Source organism: Salmo salar, chromosome ssa29 (assembly GCF_905237065.1).
Source record: "Salmo salar chromosome ssa29, Ssal_v3.1, whole genome shotgun sequence".
Lineage (NCBI taxonomy): Eukaryota > Metazoa > Chordata > Actinopteri > Salmoniformes > Salmonidae > Salmo > Salmo salar.
Window position 1 is genome coordinate 17,323,677 of NC_059470.1, and position 17,145 is coordinate 17,340,821.

Below are 17,145 nucleotides of genomic sequence, written 5' to 3' on the forward strand. Positions count from 1 at the left end.
TTCAAAACACGCTCATCTTTACTGTGCATGAATAAACATGCATGCGCACACACACTTTCCTCTTAACACGGGGTATGACGGAGAGATGTTCTCTCTGTGTGAAGCCCACTCTGATGCTGGGACAGACAAAACGCTCCCTGTTCACTGCTTCTCACACAGCACAAGGTGACACACCAGTCTATTCTCTCCTCGGCCTCAGATACCAGGGCTGGGAATTAACAAAAAGGACCTCGCGACACGATATTATCGCGATACTTAGGTGCCGATACGACATATATTGCGATTCTCACGATTCTACAGTATATGTATTGCTATTCGATACTGTGATTTTATTGCAATTCAATGTTCCAAACATACTGCTCAACATACTTCTGCTGCAGAGGTCCAAGAAAGAGCCATGAAGAAAACTTGTTTTGGAGAACAAGCTATGAAGTTAAAATACTGGCGTTTTGGTGCAGGTACAGCCAACTAGAGCAAAACTCATATTGCGATAGTCAAAACGATATAAATCGTCAAAAATCAACAACAAAAAAATCCCGATATGTAACTGTATCGATTCCCCCCTCCAACCCCCCCCATCACTACTAGATACTGCAGGGAAACCCTGTTTATCAACGGCAACGGTGAGAGAATTGGCAGGGTGTTGTAACACAATCTCCACACACACAGAAAGTCCCAACCATCACTACATACAGCATAAGGAAACATGCATAGCCATGTATACAGCAGGAAGACCAAGACAGTCAATGGACGCCAATAGCTAAAGACTTAGCAACACACACGCAAATGTATAGCCTCAAATTATGTTCTAAACATCACATTTCACCCCCCTCATATTCTTTGACTGCTACATTAAAGGCTATGCGATCATACAAATTGCATCTTTAACTCAGGATGCGCTGCATTAGGCCTACTGATTGCTAGATGTAGATGCTAGAAAGCCACCACAGGGAGGAAGGGAGAAGGTGCCCACACAGACACCAGTCAGCGGACACTCCCTATTCCTTAACCATGGGATAACCTTCCAGACGCCAGGCCTGGCCACACCACGCCCAGGAGGATCACTGTCATCAGCCCCATCCACCACCACATTCTGGATCACCACCACCCATAGCTTGGCATCTAAAAGGAATGACTGAGGGAATTATGACAAGAATTAGACACGACCTCCTCTGCGAGGAGATCAAGTGAAATAAGCGATTTGTAACGTTCTGAGAACAAGCCACTCAGAGCACCAACATCCCTACACTATTGTCCATTTCCTGATAGCTTACATAGGTTCTGAGAATTCACTCTCACACACTTCAGCTTTTTTTTAAAAGTGCTTGCAATGTGTCGCAGTCTTCCCTCCTCATTTCCCATTCACCACCAGAACGTAAGCTGGGCTATTCTCCAGTCTGCCCGCGAGCTGGGAGTGAACTCGGCGCTAGTTTTTATAATGATCCATCTCTGAACAGGACAAGAGAGCGATAAAAACAGCCACAGCTTGTGGATCCTAGCACTAACTCGATTATTACCGCAGAGATTGGACATCAGTCCACAGCGACTGGACAGGGATATCATTCTAGTTCAGTCTACACATCATTCCTAGCTATCAATATCCCAAAGAGAGCAGTGGAGGGTCCTCAGAGTAGGAGGGAGATAACCACACTCCTCAGTGAATTTAATAAAAATAGGGGAATGTTTAAAAGTTAGCCATTTTAGATAAAACTATACTAAATATATTCAAGTCACCACATAATTGATTAAAACTATTTTGTAATGAAGGTCTACAGTAGCCTCAACAGCATTCTGTTGGGTAGCACCATGGTGTGGCCAGAGGACAGCTAGTTTCTGTCCTCCCCTTAATACATTGACTTCAATACAAGACCTAGGAGGCTCATGGGTCTCACCCCCTTCCATAGACTTACACAGTAATTTTGACAACTTCCCGAAGACATCCTCCAACCTATCAGAGCTCTTGCAGCATGAACTGACGTTGTCCACCTAATCAAAGGATTAGAGAATTCATCTAGTCCTGAAAGCATAAGCTACAGCTAGCTAGCACTGCAGTGCATAAAATGTGGTGAGTAGTTGACTCAAAGAGAGAGAAAGACCATAGAACAGTTTTGAACAAATTCATTTCATTAAAAATTCAGAAGCAAGAGAGAGCAAGAGATTTTTATATATATAAAAAAAATCCCCCACTTTCACTTAGCTAGCGAATGCAGCTAGCTAGCTTGCCTACTCAGACACGCAACTCAAACAGAGAGGGATGCTATGTTACCTAGCTGGCTATGGATATCCAACACTGGTACTCTTCCAAGTCAAGGTAAGCCTTTGGTTTTTATAAATGTATTGCCACTGGGGCCCGCCGTTGTAACTAATAAACTGCTTTCTGACTGTACTGCATGATTGTAGCAGGTTTAATTACGCGTTCTAGTAGCTATGTTATGACGTTAACTAATATGGTGACAACAATGTAGGCTGTGTGTAGCAGTTATGATATGAAGGTCCGGCTTGGAAAGATTTTTTCGCTTGGTCACAGACAGCTGATGTGTTGTGCACCGAAGTCCACAAGCAAAGGGAAAAGGTGAGAGGAGGAGAGCTCATAGATGAGAGAAGGAATTCGACAACGAGCAAAATGATCATGCTGTTTGTATCTGGCTGCTATGAAAGTGAACTGTGTTCGATCAGGGGAGTATTCATTCTGCCAATTCTGTTGAAAACCGTTTAAACTGGAGCAAACGAAACGGGGTATTAACATACCTGAATATGTCCAATAGAAACTCCCGTTTGCATTAAGGATTACACCCTAGATCAGCTAGATGCAGGCAAGAGTGTGCAATGCAGTTTTGAACATGTCACCTTGATTACTAAAATCTCTCTCTCAACTTGCGCAACTACATTGTAAACTTTTCATACATAGGCTAGGTTGTAGCTAACTTATGATGGGTATAGGGAAAATTTGAGTGTCATTAGTATGCCCCTCAAAAATAGTCCCCCCTCATCTTAAATGTTACAGGCAGAGTCAGACAGACACAGAGAGAGTCAGTCAGACAGACACAGAGAGAGTCAGACACAGAGAGAGTCAGACAGAGAGACAAGGCTTATCATGACTAGCTATTAATCTAGTTAATTAGCAAAATAAATAAGATAGTATGTTTTCCATGGCAAAACTGAAAACAAAGAAGACTAAACTCTTTGGTCCTATAAAAACCTGCTGTATGTAAAATAGTGTGTGCTATAGCTGGGAAAATAAATGTGACTCTGGATAACAACAGTTTCCAACATTAGGGCTGTTTTCCTAAAGAACTTTCCTTACCACGATACGAACGAGTATCACCATACTGGTATCGTTCAGAGAAGGGCATGCTATACTAACCATTCATAACTATACATCCACTCGTTGAGGAATATGCTTGTTCACAAACCAACACCTCAACCACCATGACCCCGCATGCCCTCATCTAACAACCCAGATATTGCCATGGTTACCAACACCACACAATGCTATGGCAACTAAAGACATGAGAAACCCCTGTTTTTGTCAATACAGTGAAACTGATGGGAAAATAGTATTTACACAATGAAGGCGGGTCAAAAGTGCAACGGGTGATTTGTTGTCTGTTAAGTCTTGTTTGCTTTTTTTCCCCATTTCAGAGTGGCAGGCTGTGCTTAGCAACTCAGTCAAACCAGTGCAGTGAATGAGTGTTTTCTCTCTGGTGAGCATGTTCAACAAATATCATGCTCTCTTTGCCTCTGCCGGTTCATGACCGTCAGGGATGGCTGGGATCGCTGTCATGGAGACACGAACGGAGTGGAGTTTTGGTGACATAGATGTCAGCTGTGTGCCATCTGTGAGTATTGACTCATGTCCATGACTGTTCATGTGTTCTTTCTTTGTCTCTGTTTCTCGGTTAACCTCAGTCCTCCACCGACTCGCTCATTCTCCATCTTGCTCTCCCTCACCTCCTACACTTCTCTCCATCTAGTTTCGTTCAGAGTCGTAACCTTACCTTAATCATTGGGACATTTCAGACATAGAGGAAAGGTGTCTTTTCTATTCTCCATTACCATGAAAGAAAAGCAACCAGTCAACCACGATAACAACAAGACTTGACCTGAAGGCTATGACTAAATGGTTGCATCATTTACACATAAGTCTACAGTATGATGTAGGGTTTGGCCCATTGGTCTACATTTCCCAGTTCTAGCCCATGGTGCGCTGCCATTTGTCCTTGGTCCCTTTGTTTGAGCCGAGTCCTTAATGACTTAATTGGATGAGCGGGCGGATTTACCTCCTCCAAATGGCCGTGGCCTGGCCTGTGGCCTCAGGCACAGTTTGAAATAACAGGGTGAGGCAAAGGGGCAACAGTGAGATGATCAATCAGGGTGAGACTGCACTCGCAGCCATAAAGTAGAGAACGTGAGAGGGTGTAAGTGAGAGAGAAAGAGCAACACACACAGGGAGGGATGGAGCATCAATAATTTATACAAACACACGGTCAGTCACACAGTTAAGTCAATAAAAGGCACCTTAGTCACTACAGAAAGAGGCCTTACACATACATACAGTATATGTACGTGCGTGTGTGTATGAAAGAGACTCCAATCTGACCTGAGAGATGTGGTTAATGGAGGACTCCATTCGGCGCAGCTGCGAGGCCTGGATGTCCAGCAGCTGCAGCACATTGTTGGCTAAGGCATTGATCTGGTAGGCCACGCTGGCCAGAGACTGGGTGGTGTAGGCTTTGGTCTCCTCCAGAGCTTTTCTCTTGTCTGAGGCCTGGAGGGAGCGAGAGGGAGACGCACAACGTTAGAGTCAGATCGACATTCGACAAAAGGCTTATTCCCCAGAACCCTGGTGCATCCCGACCGTCTTACGCACATTAGAAGATTCAGGAAAAACATCAAAGGATTAATTGAATTGACATCCATTTTTAAGCTGATTGGGGTGTGTGAACATTTGGCACGTTGGCCACCTGCGCTTCATTTTCATGCCTGTGACTCTTTCAAGCTCACTTGAGTGAAATCTTGGGGCAAAAAAAAAAAAAAAACGTTTGATCTTTGTTGCATGCCCTACACTGCTCAATCATAAATCAAAGTCCGAAGAGCACTGCCTGGGGGTAAACACTGGGCTTTGATACACAGGCTGCGATATGAGGTGGGGGCGGGGAGAAAGAAAAAGGAGTTCAAACCCTGACAGAGTGAATACTCGGAGGGAAAAAGGTGGAAGTACGCCATTTAGCAGAAGCTTTTATCCAAAGTGACTTAGTCATGCATGCATACATTTTACGTATGGGTGGCCACGGGAATCCAACCCACAATTTTGTAAAAAAAAAAAAAGAGAAAGTTTAAAAATAATTCACCTTACACAGGTAAGTCAATTAAGAATAAATGTTTATTTACAACGACGACCTGTCATGGCGTTACAAGCGTCATGCTCTACCAACTGAGTTTTTTATTTATTTTTAAGTTGTGAGTCTGACAGTCATTTGTCTGGGCATAAGATCAGCTTTGTATCACAGCCACTGTGACTAAAGCCTGGTTACACCCGCTGGTTTACAACCAGAGAAGTAGTGACAGTGGGTTGACTCAAACTGCGTGTTTTGAAGGGAATGAAAGTAACAGATGTGTTGCATGATAACAGCCTCTAGGAATGAAGGGAGATTCTTCCACAGAGCAGTGACAGAGCCAAAGGCCATCTGGAGAGTACACACACGCACAAAACATGCGCACACAATCCCAGGATCACTTTCAATCCTATAATTTAATACTTCCATCAGCATACACAGCTAAACACAAAAGCGAATGTTGGCTGAAGAGCTTCAACCTGAAGAAAGGGGGATACCTAGTTAGTTGCACAACTAAATGCCTTCAACTGAAATGTGTCTTCCGCATTTAATCGGTTTACCATTTTATTTGTGGATTAATTTTCGGAGTAGAGGACCTTGTGCATTTCAGGTAAAATAAAAACCCAATGTTTATATCCCAGGACAAATTAGCTCGCAACAGCAAGCCAGCTGGCTAAATTGCCATAAATGTTTATTGCTTTTTGATCTGTCCCCAAATTAATATAGTTGGTTCAGAGTTCGTTTTGATATTTTAACCCGTGTGTCGTGATCGCGTATGGTGACAGATTTCTTGAGTTATCTTAGCTTAATTCTGATTATTTTGAGGAAAAGTATACTGACTGCGATGTCTCAAATTGACAAACAGTACACTTGTTTGGAGTCGGCTAGCCAATTTCGGCTAAGCGCCAGCCAAACTGGGGGGGGCAATCAGATTTCCTGGACACACCACTGCATCTCGCAAACACACAGTCAGCAGCATCTCCATTTGCCAACTTCACCTGACTCCAAGCTGAGGTAGTTAATTTCACGTCAGGCTCTTGGCCTGTGCTGCAATAAAGCAGAGTTAACCGTTTGAGAGAGTGGTGGATGTGCTGCTAAAAAAGCAAATCCGGGGGACGCAGGCAAACAAATCACTGTTCATGATTCCACTCGTTTGCAACGAGGCCAGCGAGATTACAACTCAGTCAGACCAAGAATAAGCGCTCTGAGCTTTGATTAACGCTGGGAGCAATATTTACATGTTTTAGACGCAATTGATTTTCTTTGTGTACAAAATATATATTGGAATAATATTTTTTTTTCAAATTATTAAAAGATTACAGTGGTCCGGACCTCTGTCCCCATGTGTAGTTATGGCCCTGTTACCTAAACTGGAATGTAGTAGACAAAGTTTCATGGATGGCATAAAAAAAGAAACCAAAACGCACCACAGCTCCTTTTAAAGACAACATACTAAGATAAGAAAAGCAAACTACAGTGATCATAAAGTGAAAGCCTACAGCTCTGGAACAGTGCAGTAGGGAGTGGAAGTCCACTAGCGTGTTTGGCTGGTTTCCTCTGGTAAGTGAGGGATCAGCAATAGAAGGTTACGAGACGAGGGTGGGACTTGGGCCTGGTTCAATAACATTTAAAATGCATCCTTTCACCACAATCCAGTCAAGCCAGATAAATGACTCACATCAAGGAAGAGAAAAGGAATGATGCCTTTTCCAAAGTATTTACATTCAAACAGGGCGTCGGGCGGGCTGCTTGGCTGACGGGGACAACTGCTGCTTGGAGGCACCATGAACAGGATGGAAAGGCCCAGACTCCCTCCCTGGGGGAAGACACTTCCAGGATCAGGACAAACTGTGTGGCCCAGGCCCTACACCCAAGAGCACTGTTACGGGTGGAAGCTACATTTACATTTGAGTAATTTAGCAGATGCTCTTATCCAAGCGACGTACATTTTGTGCATTCATCTTAAGATAGCTAGTTGAGACAACCACATATCAGTCATAGCTAGCACATTTTTCCTCAAGCTACAACTGGACAAAAGAGTGGTAAGACTGTGGGCATGGAGAGTATCTTAGACCTGGGTTTTTTTAATAAGAGGAGGTGACAGCGCAGCCTATCAAATGATATCACTCTTACCAAATCCAAGCCATTTTCCTTTTGAGCGACAAAGTCTGACCTCTTGTAGCACAAGCTTCTCAGAGGTCAAATAACAGGGATAACACTTCTAGCGTTGCTATGCGGGAACAAGTCAGAACATTCTCCTCTGCAACAAGACAAGACAGCGACAGGCAGCGTAGCTCCCGGGAAATGTACTGCTCCCCTCTACAGCTGACAGTCAGATTTGCTTTAGCACATCCTCATATCCTGGAGGGAGAAGTGCCTGGAAAATCTGGTAGAAAAATGGCAGGAATACCAGAAAAATGGCATAGCCCTGTAAGAAAAAAATATACAAAAATAAATACTACCATGGAAGTGTTGAAATGTTCTGGAATGACATGCCACATGTATGAAAATAATGTTGAATTGACTTTATTGTCCTCAATTTCCCACCTTCTACTGCTCTCTGCACAAGACCAAGTTACACACAATACTGACGATGTATGAAATAGGTAACATTGCATGCATTGCAGCAATCTGTTGCATGCTGAATGGGGACACACGTTTGAGACATGGTGGTAAGCAACAATCAATAAAAACCTAAAGAAAATCAGCCATCGCCAGGGATGAGCGTTTCACCCATTCTGACCAAAAAAAAACAAGGTTGAAAACATTACACAGTGCAGTTATACACCTCCACAGATGGTCTCACTACAAGGACTGCTCTGGCAAGGTCAGAGGCAAGGTCACGCAGAGGCAAGGTCATCGGCCTCACTACAAGGACTGCTTTGTGGGACGTATTGACAGCTGAATGAGATAGGAAGCGTCGGCTGAGATAAGACAGAACTTGGGCAGCAGAGGAGAAGTGCTTTGTAGGCTGTATTGATGTGGATGGACTTGCCCAGGGGTCCAGGATGTGATAGAAGAGACGTAAAGCCAGTGGAAAAGAGATTACTACAGTGATGCCGGTAATCTGGCCGCAAGGCTACGTAGGGCCCAAAGCTAACATGCAGGAACATGTGTTTTAGCCTAGGCTCAGCCATCTCCTGATCCAGTGATCATCTTCCATAGTTTTTTTCTTTAGGCAAAGACCACGAAGCAACATCCAAGACTACACTAACCTTAAAGGCAGCAAGCCTAGTAGTTAGAGCGTAGGGCCAGTAAGCGAAAGGTTGCTAGATCGAATCCCCGAGCTGACAAGGTAAAAATCTGTTGTTCTGCCCCTGAACAAGGCAGTTAACCCACTGTTCCTAGGCCTTCATTGTAAATAAGAATTTCTTCTTAACTGACTTGCCTAGTTAAATACAGATTTAAAAAACCAACAAAAAAAACTATTCAATTAAACCTAACACAGCAGACGTAAAAGAAACGCCTGAGCGGAATTTCTTTCTTCCTTCCTGGTCGTGATAAGAAAACTGTCAAGGGAGGTTCTCTTCTGCACTGTTAAACCAATCCTGTAAATGTGGAGAAGTTAAGATGGAGTGTCGCCTTGTTAACGTCCAAAAGCGGAAGTTTGCTACAGGTTTCTTTCCATTTCCCCTGAAAAACAGATGCATCCGGGTTTTTTGGTAACCCCACTCAGGGTGAGGCTACACCAACGACACGGGCAAACTGTCAGGGCATTAATCTATAATCCAGAAACAATGGCTGACCCTGGTAAATGTGTCTGTCTGGTTTGCCTGAGATTAGATAAGATACCCAATGAGGAAGGGAACTAAAAGGTGAGCTTTAAATAGTACATTCAATCCATATCAAAATAAACCGGCATCCATAAAATATACGGGCTCTTCAAACAAGAGCTGTGTTTTCACAGACTGTAATAGCCTACAACATTCGTATCTATGTGTATTGCATCATCGAGGGCGAGGGAAAATGCGACCACACCCAGAGGGGCAAAAATATGCACAAGGAAAGCTGTGAAAAACAGAACCCCAACACAACACATCTGGGAGACTGAGCAAGTTCAACAGATAAGTGCAAGAGAAGTTACAATAACTACAATTAAATAAACTTCCGTAGAGTTGCAACTTTAAATCTGCGTTTTAAGTTGTTGCCACTTTCTGAACTCAGCAGCAGGATAAGTCCATTATTCATTTCCTTGTTCTCCACTGGGGCAGATGGGAGGCAGACTGAAAAGCTAAAAAAGGTCTTCCTGACCTTGAGAAACTGTCGTTGTGCAATTAAAAATTCCATCAGTATGTCAGGAAAGGGACACAAAGGGGAACGTTGTAGAGGGAATCTAATTTTAAAAAAGTGTCCTTTTGGAAATAATTCAAAAGTAATACAGAAAACTGCCAATTCAAACAATGGTTACTTAAATGGATTTTTATTGGTTTTGAAAAGAATGCTAAACCAAGTGTGAGCGAAGACCAGTCCAACACAAGTGATACTATTCAGAGTCACCGTCCTGTTGTAAACTGCTCCTCATCTTGTACTATTCAGTCACCTTTGAGCGGATTTCTTGGTGATTACAGTCTTATGTCCAACAACACACATACACACTAGGCTCCTTAGTTCCAGTGAAGGGAAATCTAAACGCTACAGAATACAATGATATTCTAGACGATTCTATGCTTCAAACTTTGTGGCAACAGTTTGGGGAAGGACCTTTCCTGTTTCAGCATGACAATGTCCCTGTGCCCAAAGCGAGGTCCATACAGAAATGGCTTGTCGAGATCGGTGTAGAAGAACTTGACTGGCCTGCACAGAGCCCTGACCTCAACCTTGAACACCTCTGGGATGAATTGGAACGCCGACAGCGAGCCAGATCTAATCGTCCAACATCAGTGCCTGACCTCACTAATGCTTGTGTCTGAATAGAAGCAAGTCCCATTTTCTACATTGTAGAATAATAGTGAAGACATCAGAACTATAAAATAACACGTGGAATCATATAGTAATAAAAACATTTTTTTTAAAGTGTTAAGCAATCAAAATATATTTTATATTCTTCAAAGTAGCCACCCTTTGCCTTGATGACAGCTTTGCACACTCTTGGCATTCTACCAACCAGCTTCATGAGGAATGCTATTCCAAAAGTCTTGAAGGAGTTCCCACATATGCTGAGCACGTGTTGGCTGCTTTTCCTTCACTCTGCGGTTCAACTCAATCCCAAACCATCTCAATTGGGTTGAGGTTGGCTGATTGTGGAGTCCAGGTCATCTGGATGCAACACTCCATCACTCTCCTTCTTGGTCAAATAGCCCTTACTCAGCCTGGAGGTGTGTTGGGTCATTGTCCTGATGAAAAACAAATGATAGTCCCACTAAGCGCAAACCAGACAGAATGGCTATGCTGGTGAAGTGTGCCTGAATTTTAAACAAAAATCACAGACAGTGTCAGAAGCTAAGCACCACCACACCTCCTCCATGCTTCATGGTGGGAACCACACATGTGGAGATCATCATCTGTGTCACGGTTGGAACCCAAAATCTCAAATGTGGACTCCAGACAAAGGACAGATTTCCACCTGTCTAACGTCCATTGCTCGTGTTTCTTGTCCCAAGCAAGTCTCTTCTTATTATTGGTGTCCTTCAGATGTGGTTTCTTTGCAGCAATTCGACCATGAAGGCTTGATTCACGCAGTCTCCTCTGAACAGTTGATGTTGAGATGTGTCTGTTACTTGAACGCTGTGAAGCATTTATTTGTGCTGCAATCTGAGGTGCAGTTAACTATAATGAACTTAACCTCTGCAGCAGAGGTAACTCTGGGTCTTCCTTTCCTGTGGTCATCCTCATGAAAGCCAGTTTTTGCGACTGCAAATTTTCCAGATTGACTGACTTTGATGTTATAAAGTAATGATGGACGGTCATTTATCTTTACTTACTTGAGCTGTTCTTGCCATAATATGGACATGGTCTTTTACCAAATCCGGCTATCTTCTGTAAACCACGTCACAACAACTGATTGGCTCAAACGCATTAAGGAGGAAAGAAATTCCACAAATTAACAAGGCACGCCTGTTAATTGAAATGCATTCCAGGTAACTACCTCATGAAGCTGGTTGAGAGAATGCCAAGAGTGTGCAAAGCTGTCATCAAAGCAAAGGGTGGCTACTTTGAACAACCTCAAATATATTTAGATTTCCTTAACACTTTTTTGGTTACTACATGATTCCATATGTGTTATTTCATCATGTTGATGTCTTCACTATTACTCTACAATGTAGAGAATGGTAAAAATAAAGAAAAACCCTTGAATGAGTTGGTGTGTCCAAACATTTGACTGGTACTGTATGTATGTATGTATGTATGTATGTATGTATGTATGTATGTATGTATGTATTCATGCATGTATGTATGAAGTCTACATACACTTAGGTTAGAGTCATTAAAACTCGAGTCCACAAATTTCTTGTATAACAATGGCAAGTCGGTTAGGACATCTACTTTGTCCATGACACAAGTAATTTTTCCAACAATTGTTTACAGAGATTATTTCACTGTAGAATTCCAGTGGGTCAGAAGTTTACATACACTAAATTGACTGTGCCTTTAAACAGCTTGGAAAACTTCAGAAAATGATGTCATGGCTTAAGAAGCTTCTGATAGGCTAATTGACATCATTTGAGTCAATTGGAGGTGTACCTGTGGATGTATTTCAAGGCCTACCTTCAAACTCAGTGCCTCTTTGCTTGACATCATGGGAAAATCAGAAGAAATCAGCCAAGACCTCAGAAAAACAATTGTAGACCTCCACAAGTCTGGTTTATCCTTGGGAGCAATTTCAAAATGCCTGATGGTAACACGTTCATCTGTATAAACAATAGTACACAAGTATAAACACCATGGGACCACGCAGCCGTCTTACCGCTCAGGAAGGAGATGCGTTCTGTCTCCTAGAGATGAACGTACTTTGGTGCAAAAAGTGCAAATCAATCCCAGAACAACAGCAAAGGACCTTGTGAAGATGCTGGAGGAAACAGGTGCAAAAGCATCTATATCCACAGTAAAACGAGTCTTAGATCGACATAACCTGAAAGGCCGCTCAGCAAGGAAGAAGCCACTGCTCCAAAACTGCCATAAAAAAAGCCAGACTACGGTTTGCAACTGCACATAGGGACAAAGATCGTACTTTTTGGAGAAATGTCCTCTGGTCTGATGAAACAAAAATAGAACTGTTTGGCCATAATTACCATCATTATGTTGGGAGGAATAGGGGGAGGCTTGCAAGCCGAAGAACACCATCCCAACCGCGAAGCACGGGGGTGGCAGCATCATGTTGTGGGGGTGCTTCGCTGCAGGAGGGACTGGTGCACTTCACAAAATAGATGGCATCATGAGGCAGGAAAATTATGTGGATATATTGAAGCAACATCTTAAGACATCAGTCAGGAAGTTAAAGCTTGGTCGCAAATGGGTCTTCCAGATGAACAATGACCCCAAGCATACTTCCAAAGTAGTGGCAAAATGGCTTAAGGACAACAAATTCAAGGTATTGGAGTGGCCATCACAAAGTCCTGACCTCAATCCTATAGAAAAAAAAACACAACATTTTATACATACATGCATACATACATATAAAATTTGTATTTTTTGGCTCAGAAAAGGGGGGAGGGGGGAGAAAAATCACTGTGGGAACCCTGTTCTAGTGTTTTAAGGGTTCTCCTTGAAATGTTTATTGGGAAACTGCAACATAAACAATACCACTTAAAAGTGCCTTCAGAAAGTATTCATACCCTTTGACTTATTACACAATTTGTTGTGTTACAGCCGGAATTCAATATGCATATATATATTTTTAATTCTCACCCATCTACACACAATACCCCATAATGACAAAGTGAAAATATGTTTAGACATTTTTACACATTTATTGAGAATGAAATACAGATCTCATTTACATAAGTATTCACACCCCTGAGTCAACAGGATTATGGCTGTGAGTCTTTCTGGGTAAACCTTTAAGAGCTTTGCTCACCTGGATTGTACAATATTTGCCCATTATTCTTTTTTTTTTTATTCTTCAAGCTCTGTCAAGTTGGTTGTTGATCATTTCTAAACAATCATTTTCGGGTCTTGCCATATATTTTCAAGCAGACTTAAGTCAAAACTATAACTCGGCCACATTCACAGTCTTCTTGGTAAGCAACTCTAGCGTACATTTGGCCGTGTGTTTTAGGTTACTTTCCTGCTGAAAGGTGAATTGTTCTCCCAGTGTCTGGTAGAAAGTGGACTGAACCAGGTTTTCCTCCATTCAGTTTATTTCTTATCCTGAAAAACTCCCCAGTCTTTAACAATTACAAGCATACCCGTAGCATGATGCAACCACCACCATGCTGAAAAAATATGCAGAGTGATACTCAGTAATGTGTTATATAGGATTTGCCCCAAATGTAACACTTTGTATTCCGGACCCAAAAAAGTTATTTGCTTTGCCACATTTTTAGCAGTATTTTCAGGATGCATGTTTTGGAATATTTTTATTCTGTACAAGCTTTCTTCTTTTCACTCTGTCAATTAGGTTAGCATTGTGGAGTAACTACAATGTTTTTCTCCTATCACAGCCATTAAACTCTGTAACTGTTTAAAAATCACCATTGTCCTCATTATGAAATCCCTGAGCGGTTTCCTTCCTCTCCGGCAACCGAGTTAGGAAGGATGCCTGTATGTCACCCCGATGGTGGAACAAGCTCCCTCACGATGCCAGGACAGCGGGATCAATAGATGTACTATTGTAAAGTGGTTGTTCCACTGGATATCATAAGGTGAATGCACCAATTTGTAAGTCGCTCTGGATAAGAGCGTCGGTTAAATGACGTAAATGTATCTTTGTAGTGACTGTGTGTATTGATGCACCATCCAATGTGCAATGAATAACTTCACCATGCTCAAAGGAATATTCTATTCTTTTCCCCCCACAACTACCAATAGGTTCCCTTCTTTGCGAGGAATTGGAAAACCTCCCTGATCTTTGTGGTTGAATCTGTGTTTGAAATGCACTGCTCGACTGAGGAACCTTTACAGATAATCGTATGTGTGGGCTGCAGAGATGAGGCAGTCATTAAAAAATCATGTTAAACACTATTATTGATCATAAAGTCAATGCAACTTAGTGTCTTGTTATGCACATATTTACTCCTGAACTTATTTATGCTTGCCATAACAAAAAGGGATATTTCATCTTTACATGTTTTATTACATTTGTAAAAATGTCTAAAAACATTATTCCACTTTGACATGAATGGTGTATTTATTATGTGTGGGCCAGTGCCAAAAAAAAATCTCATTTAATCCATTTTAAATTCAGGCTGTAACAACAAAATGTGGAAAAATTCAAGGGGTGTGAATACTTTTTGAAGGTACTGTATCTACTATCTGCACACATCCGGGGCCTTCATATTGTGCTTTCATATTCAATAACTGTGGCATAAAGTGTTGAAAGCAGGGGCGGCAGACCCTACAAGGATTCATCTGCGTTAGTTTAGTGAGTTATGCCCTCGTGCCAATCTTAATGTGACGTTAATAGGCTGGGGATACAATGCTATGTAAATAGGATTAAATGTAATTGTCAACCGAAACTATTGTTGTGGCGTTTGAAAATGACAATATCCAGATCACAGACAGAGCAATAGGGAGACAAAGTCTCAGAGCCGGATTACAGCATTTGGGCCCCCGGGGCACCGACCTCAGCCCTCCCCCCAAATGTTTTTCTCCATAATGCTGAAAGAAAAAATGTGCAGTTTTCTAATGCTATTCTACACATTTTGTCATGAGGCTAAGAGAACATTTAGCAGTTTCCTGAAATTCTACACTTTTTGCCATGGGGCAGAGATTTTTGTTCACATTTTGCCTGGCTGAAAGAGGGGGGAGTTGTGTGGGCCCCCTGGAGGTCGGGGGCCCCAGGGCACGTGCCCCGTGTGCCCGTTTGGTAATCTGGCTGGGCTAAGAGCCGCTAGGCTTTCAATGCTGAGAGAAAAACCAGGCCACTCAGAGAGCGAGAGAAAGATAGGAAGAGAAAGAGGACTCTGTAATCCTTAGAGACAGAGCTGTGTGAAAACGACACATGTATCACCTTCAGGCCAGCCTGGCTCTTAACCAGGGAAAAGTCATGTCTGCCAGGTTTCACTTTCAGCATGGGTACACAGAGGTCACGTGACCAGGACAAAAGGACGGCAACTAAACGTGATCTTGAGTGCTTGACTCATATTGTAATTTAGTGCATTGGCCTGCATAGCTGTACAATGTTTTCCTCCCTCCAAAACACTGGCCTACATTCGGTCTCCATTCAGTTCTGGAAAATGTTATAGGGATCTTTGTGCCACACCCAAGAATAATTGTAAGGGAGACAGTAAGACACATGGTGAAAAAAAGAGGAGTTTAACTTGACATGATGCGGTGGGCTGCTGCTGCCCTCTCCTCAACCTCCAAACCTGCGTCGTGTACCCTGCCAACAAGCCAGGTGGCCCAGTTTGTACACGTCCCGGCGTCCTTGTCCAAAAACGACAGCCCTGGCTGTCACAGAGGTTAGGAAAACATAGTGCTGACTCAGACACATCCCTGAAAAGATATGGTCCATGGCCAAAATGGAAATCTGTTTCTTGCGAGTCTGTCACCATCGTGTTGGATGAGTGGAGACGCTACATTCCCACTGGGGTTAACTGTGAAGGAGAACCCCATTACAGAAAACTTCCAAGGTATTTCAACAACAAAAAAAGAATGTTACAAAAAGAAACACTGATGCATAATTGACCTTTATCCAAATTAGGATGCCAATATTAATACATCTTCCCTGATGTAGAGTGACGTACAACAAAAAACTTCAGAGCTACAGGAACCAGGAGTGTGTCCTTCCCCGTCATGACCAGGACCACATAACCATACCTCTTGCTGTCAGTCAAAGCGGGAAATAGGCTGTCCTCACTTACAGACTGGCTTCAACCATCTGCTACTGAACAGTGGGCTAACATAGCTGCGCTATACAGTCAACATGTTTTAAAAACCAAAGCCTCTACGAGAACAGAAAGAGGGAAAAAAATTAAGAAAACAGTCCCTGAAGACAGACAGACAGTCAAGCTGAGGCATGTTGCTATACACATGGTTGTCTCTCACTCATCTGTTTTCAACTCACACACAGACAGACAGAGTCAAGCTGAGGCATGTTGCTATACACATGGTTGTCTCTCACTCATCTGTTTTCAACTCACACACAGACAGACAGAGTCAAGCTGAGGCATGTTGCTATACACATGGTTGTCTCTCACTCATCTGTTTTCAACTCACACACAGACAGACAGAGTCAAGCTGAGGCATGTTGCTATACACATGGTTGTCTCTCACTCATCTGTTTTCAACTCACACACAGACAGACAGAGTCAAGCTGAGGCATGTTGCTATACACATGGTTGTCTCTCACTCATCTGTTTTCAACTCACACACAGACAGACAGAGTCAAGCTGAGGCATGTTGCTATACACATGGTTGTCTCTCACTCATCTGTTTTCAACTCACACACAGACAGACAGACAGACAGACAGACAGACAGACAGACAGACAGACAGACAGACAGACAGACAGACAGACAGACAGACAGACAGACAGACAGACAGACAGACAGACAGACAGACAGACAGACAGACAGACAGACAGACAGACAGACAGACAGACAGACAGACAGACAGACAGACAGACAGACAGACAGTCAAGCTGAGGCATGTTGCTATACACATGGTTGTCTCTCACTCATCTGTTTTCAACTCACACACAGACAGACAGA

General features: G+C 42.7%; 1 protein-coding gene across 19 annotated transcripts in view; it reads right to left on the bottom strand.

Moving 5' to 3' along the window:
- The window catches only part of LOC106590302 (abl interactor 1), a 64,885-nt gene that overhangs the window by 44,180 nt on the left and 3,560 nt on the right, over positions 1 to 17,145 (bottom strand). For 16 of the 19 annotated variants that reach the window (XM_014181169.2, XM_014181165.2, XM_014181160.2 and 13 more), the window contains exon 2: positions 4,601 to 4,768. The exons of the other annotated variants lie outside the window; for them this stretch is intronic. In XM_014181169.2, the coding sequence (XP_014036644.1) occupies positions 4,601 to 4,768 (168 nt within the window). The remainder of the gene's footprint in view (positions 1 to 4,600; positions 4,769 to 17,145) is intronic. 19 annotated transcript variants of the gene reach the window in all.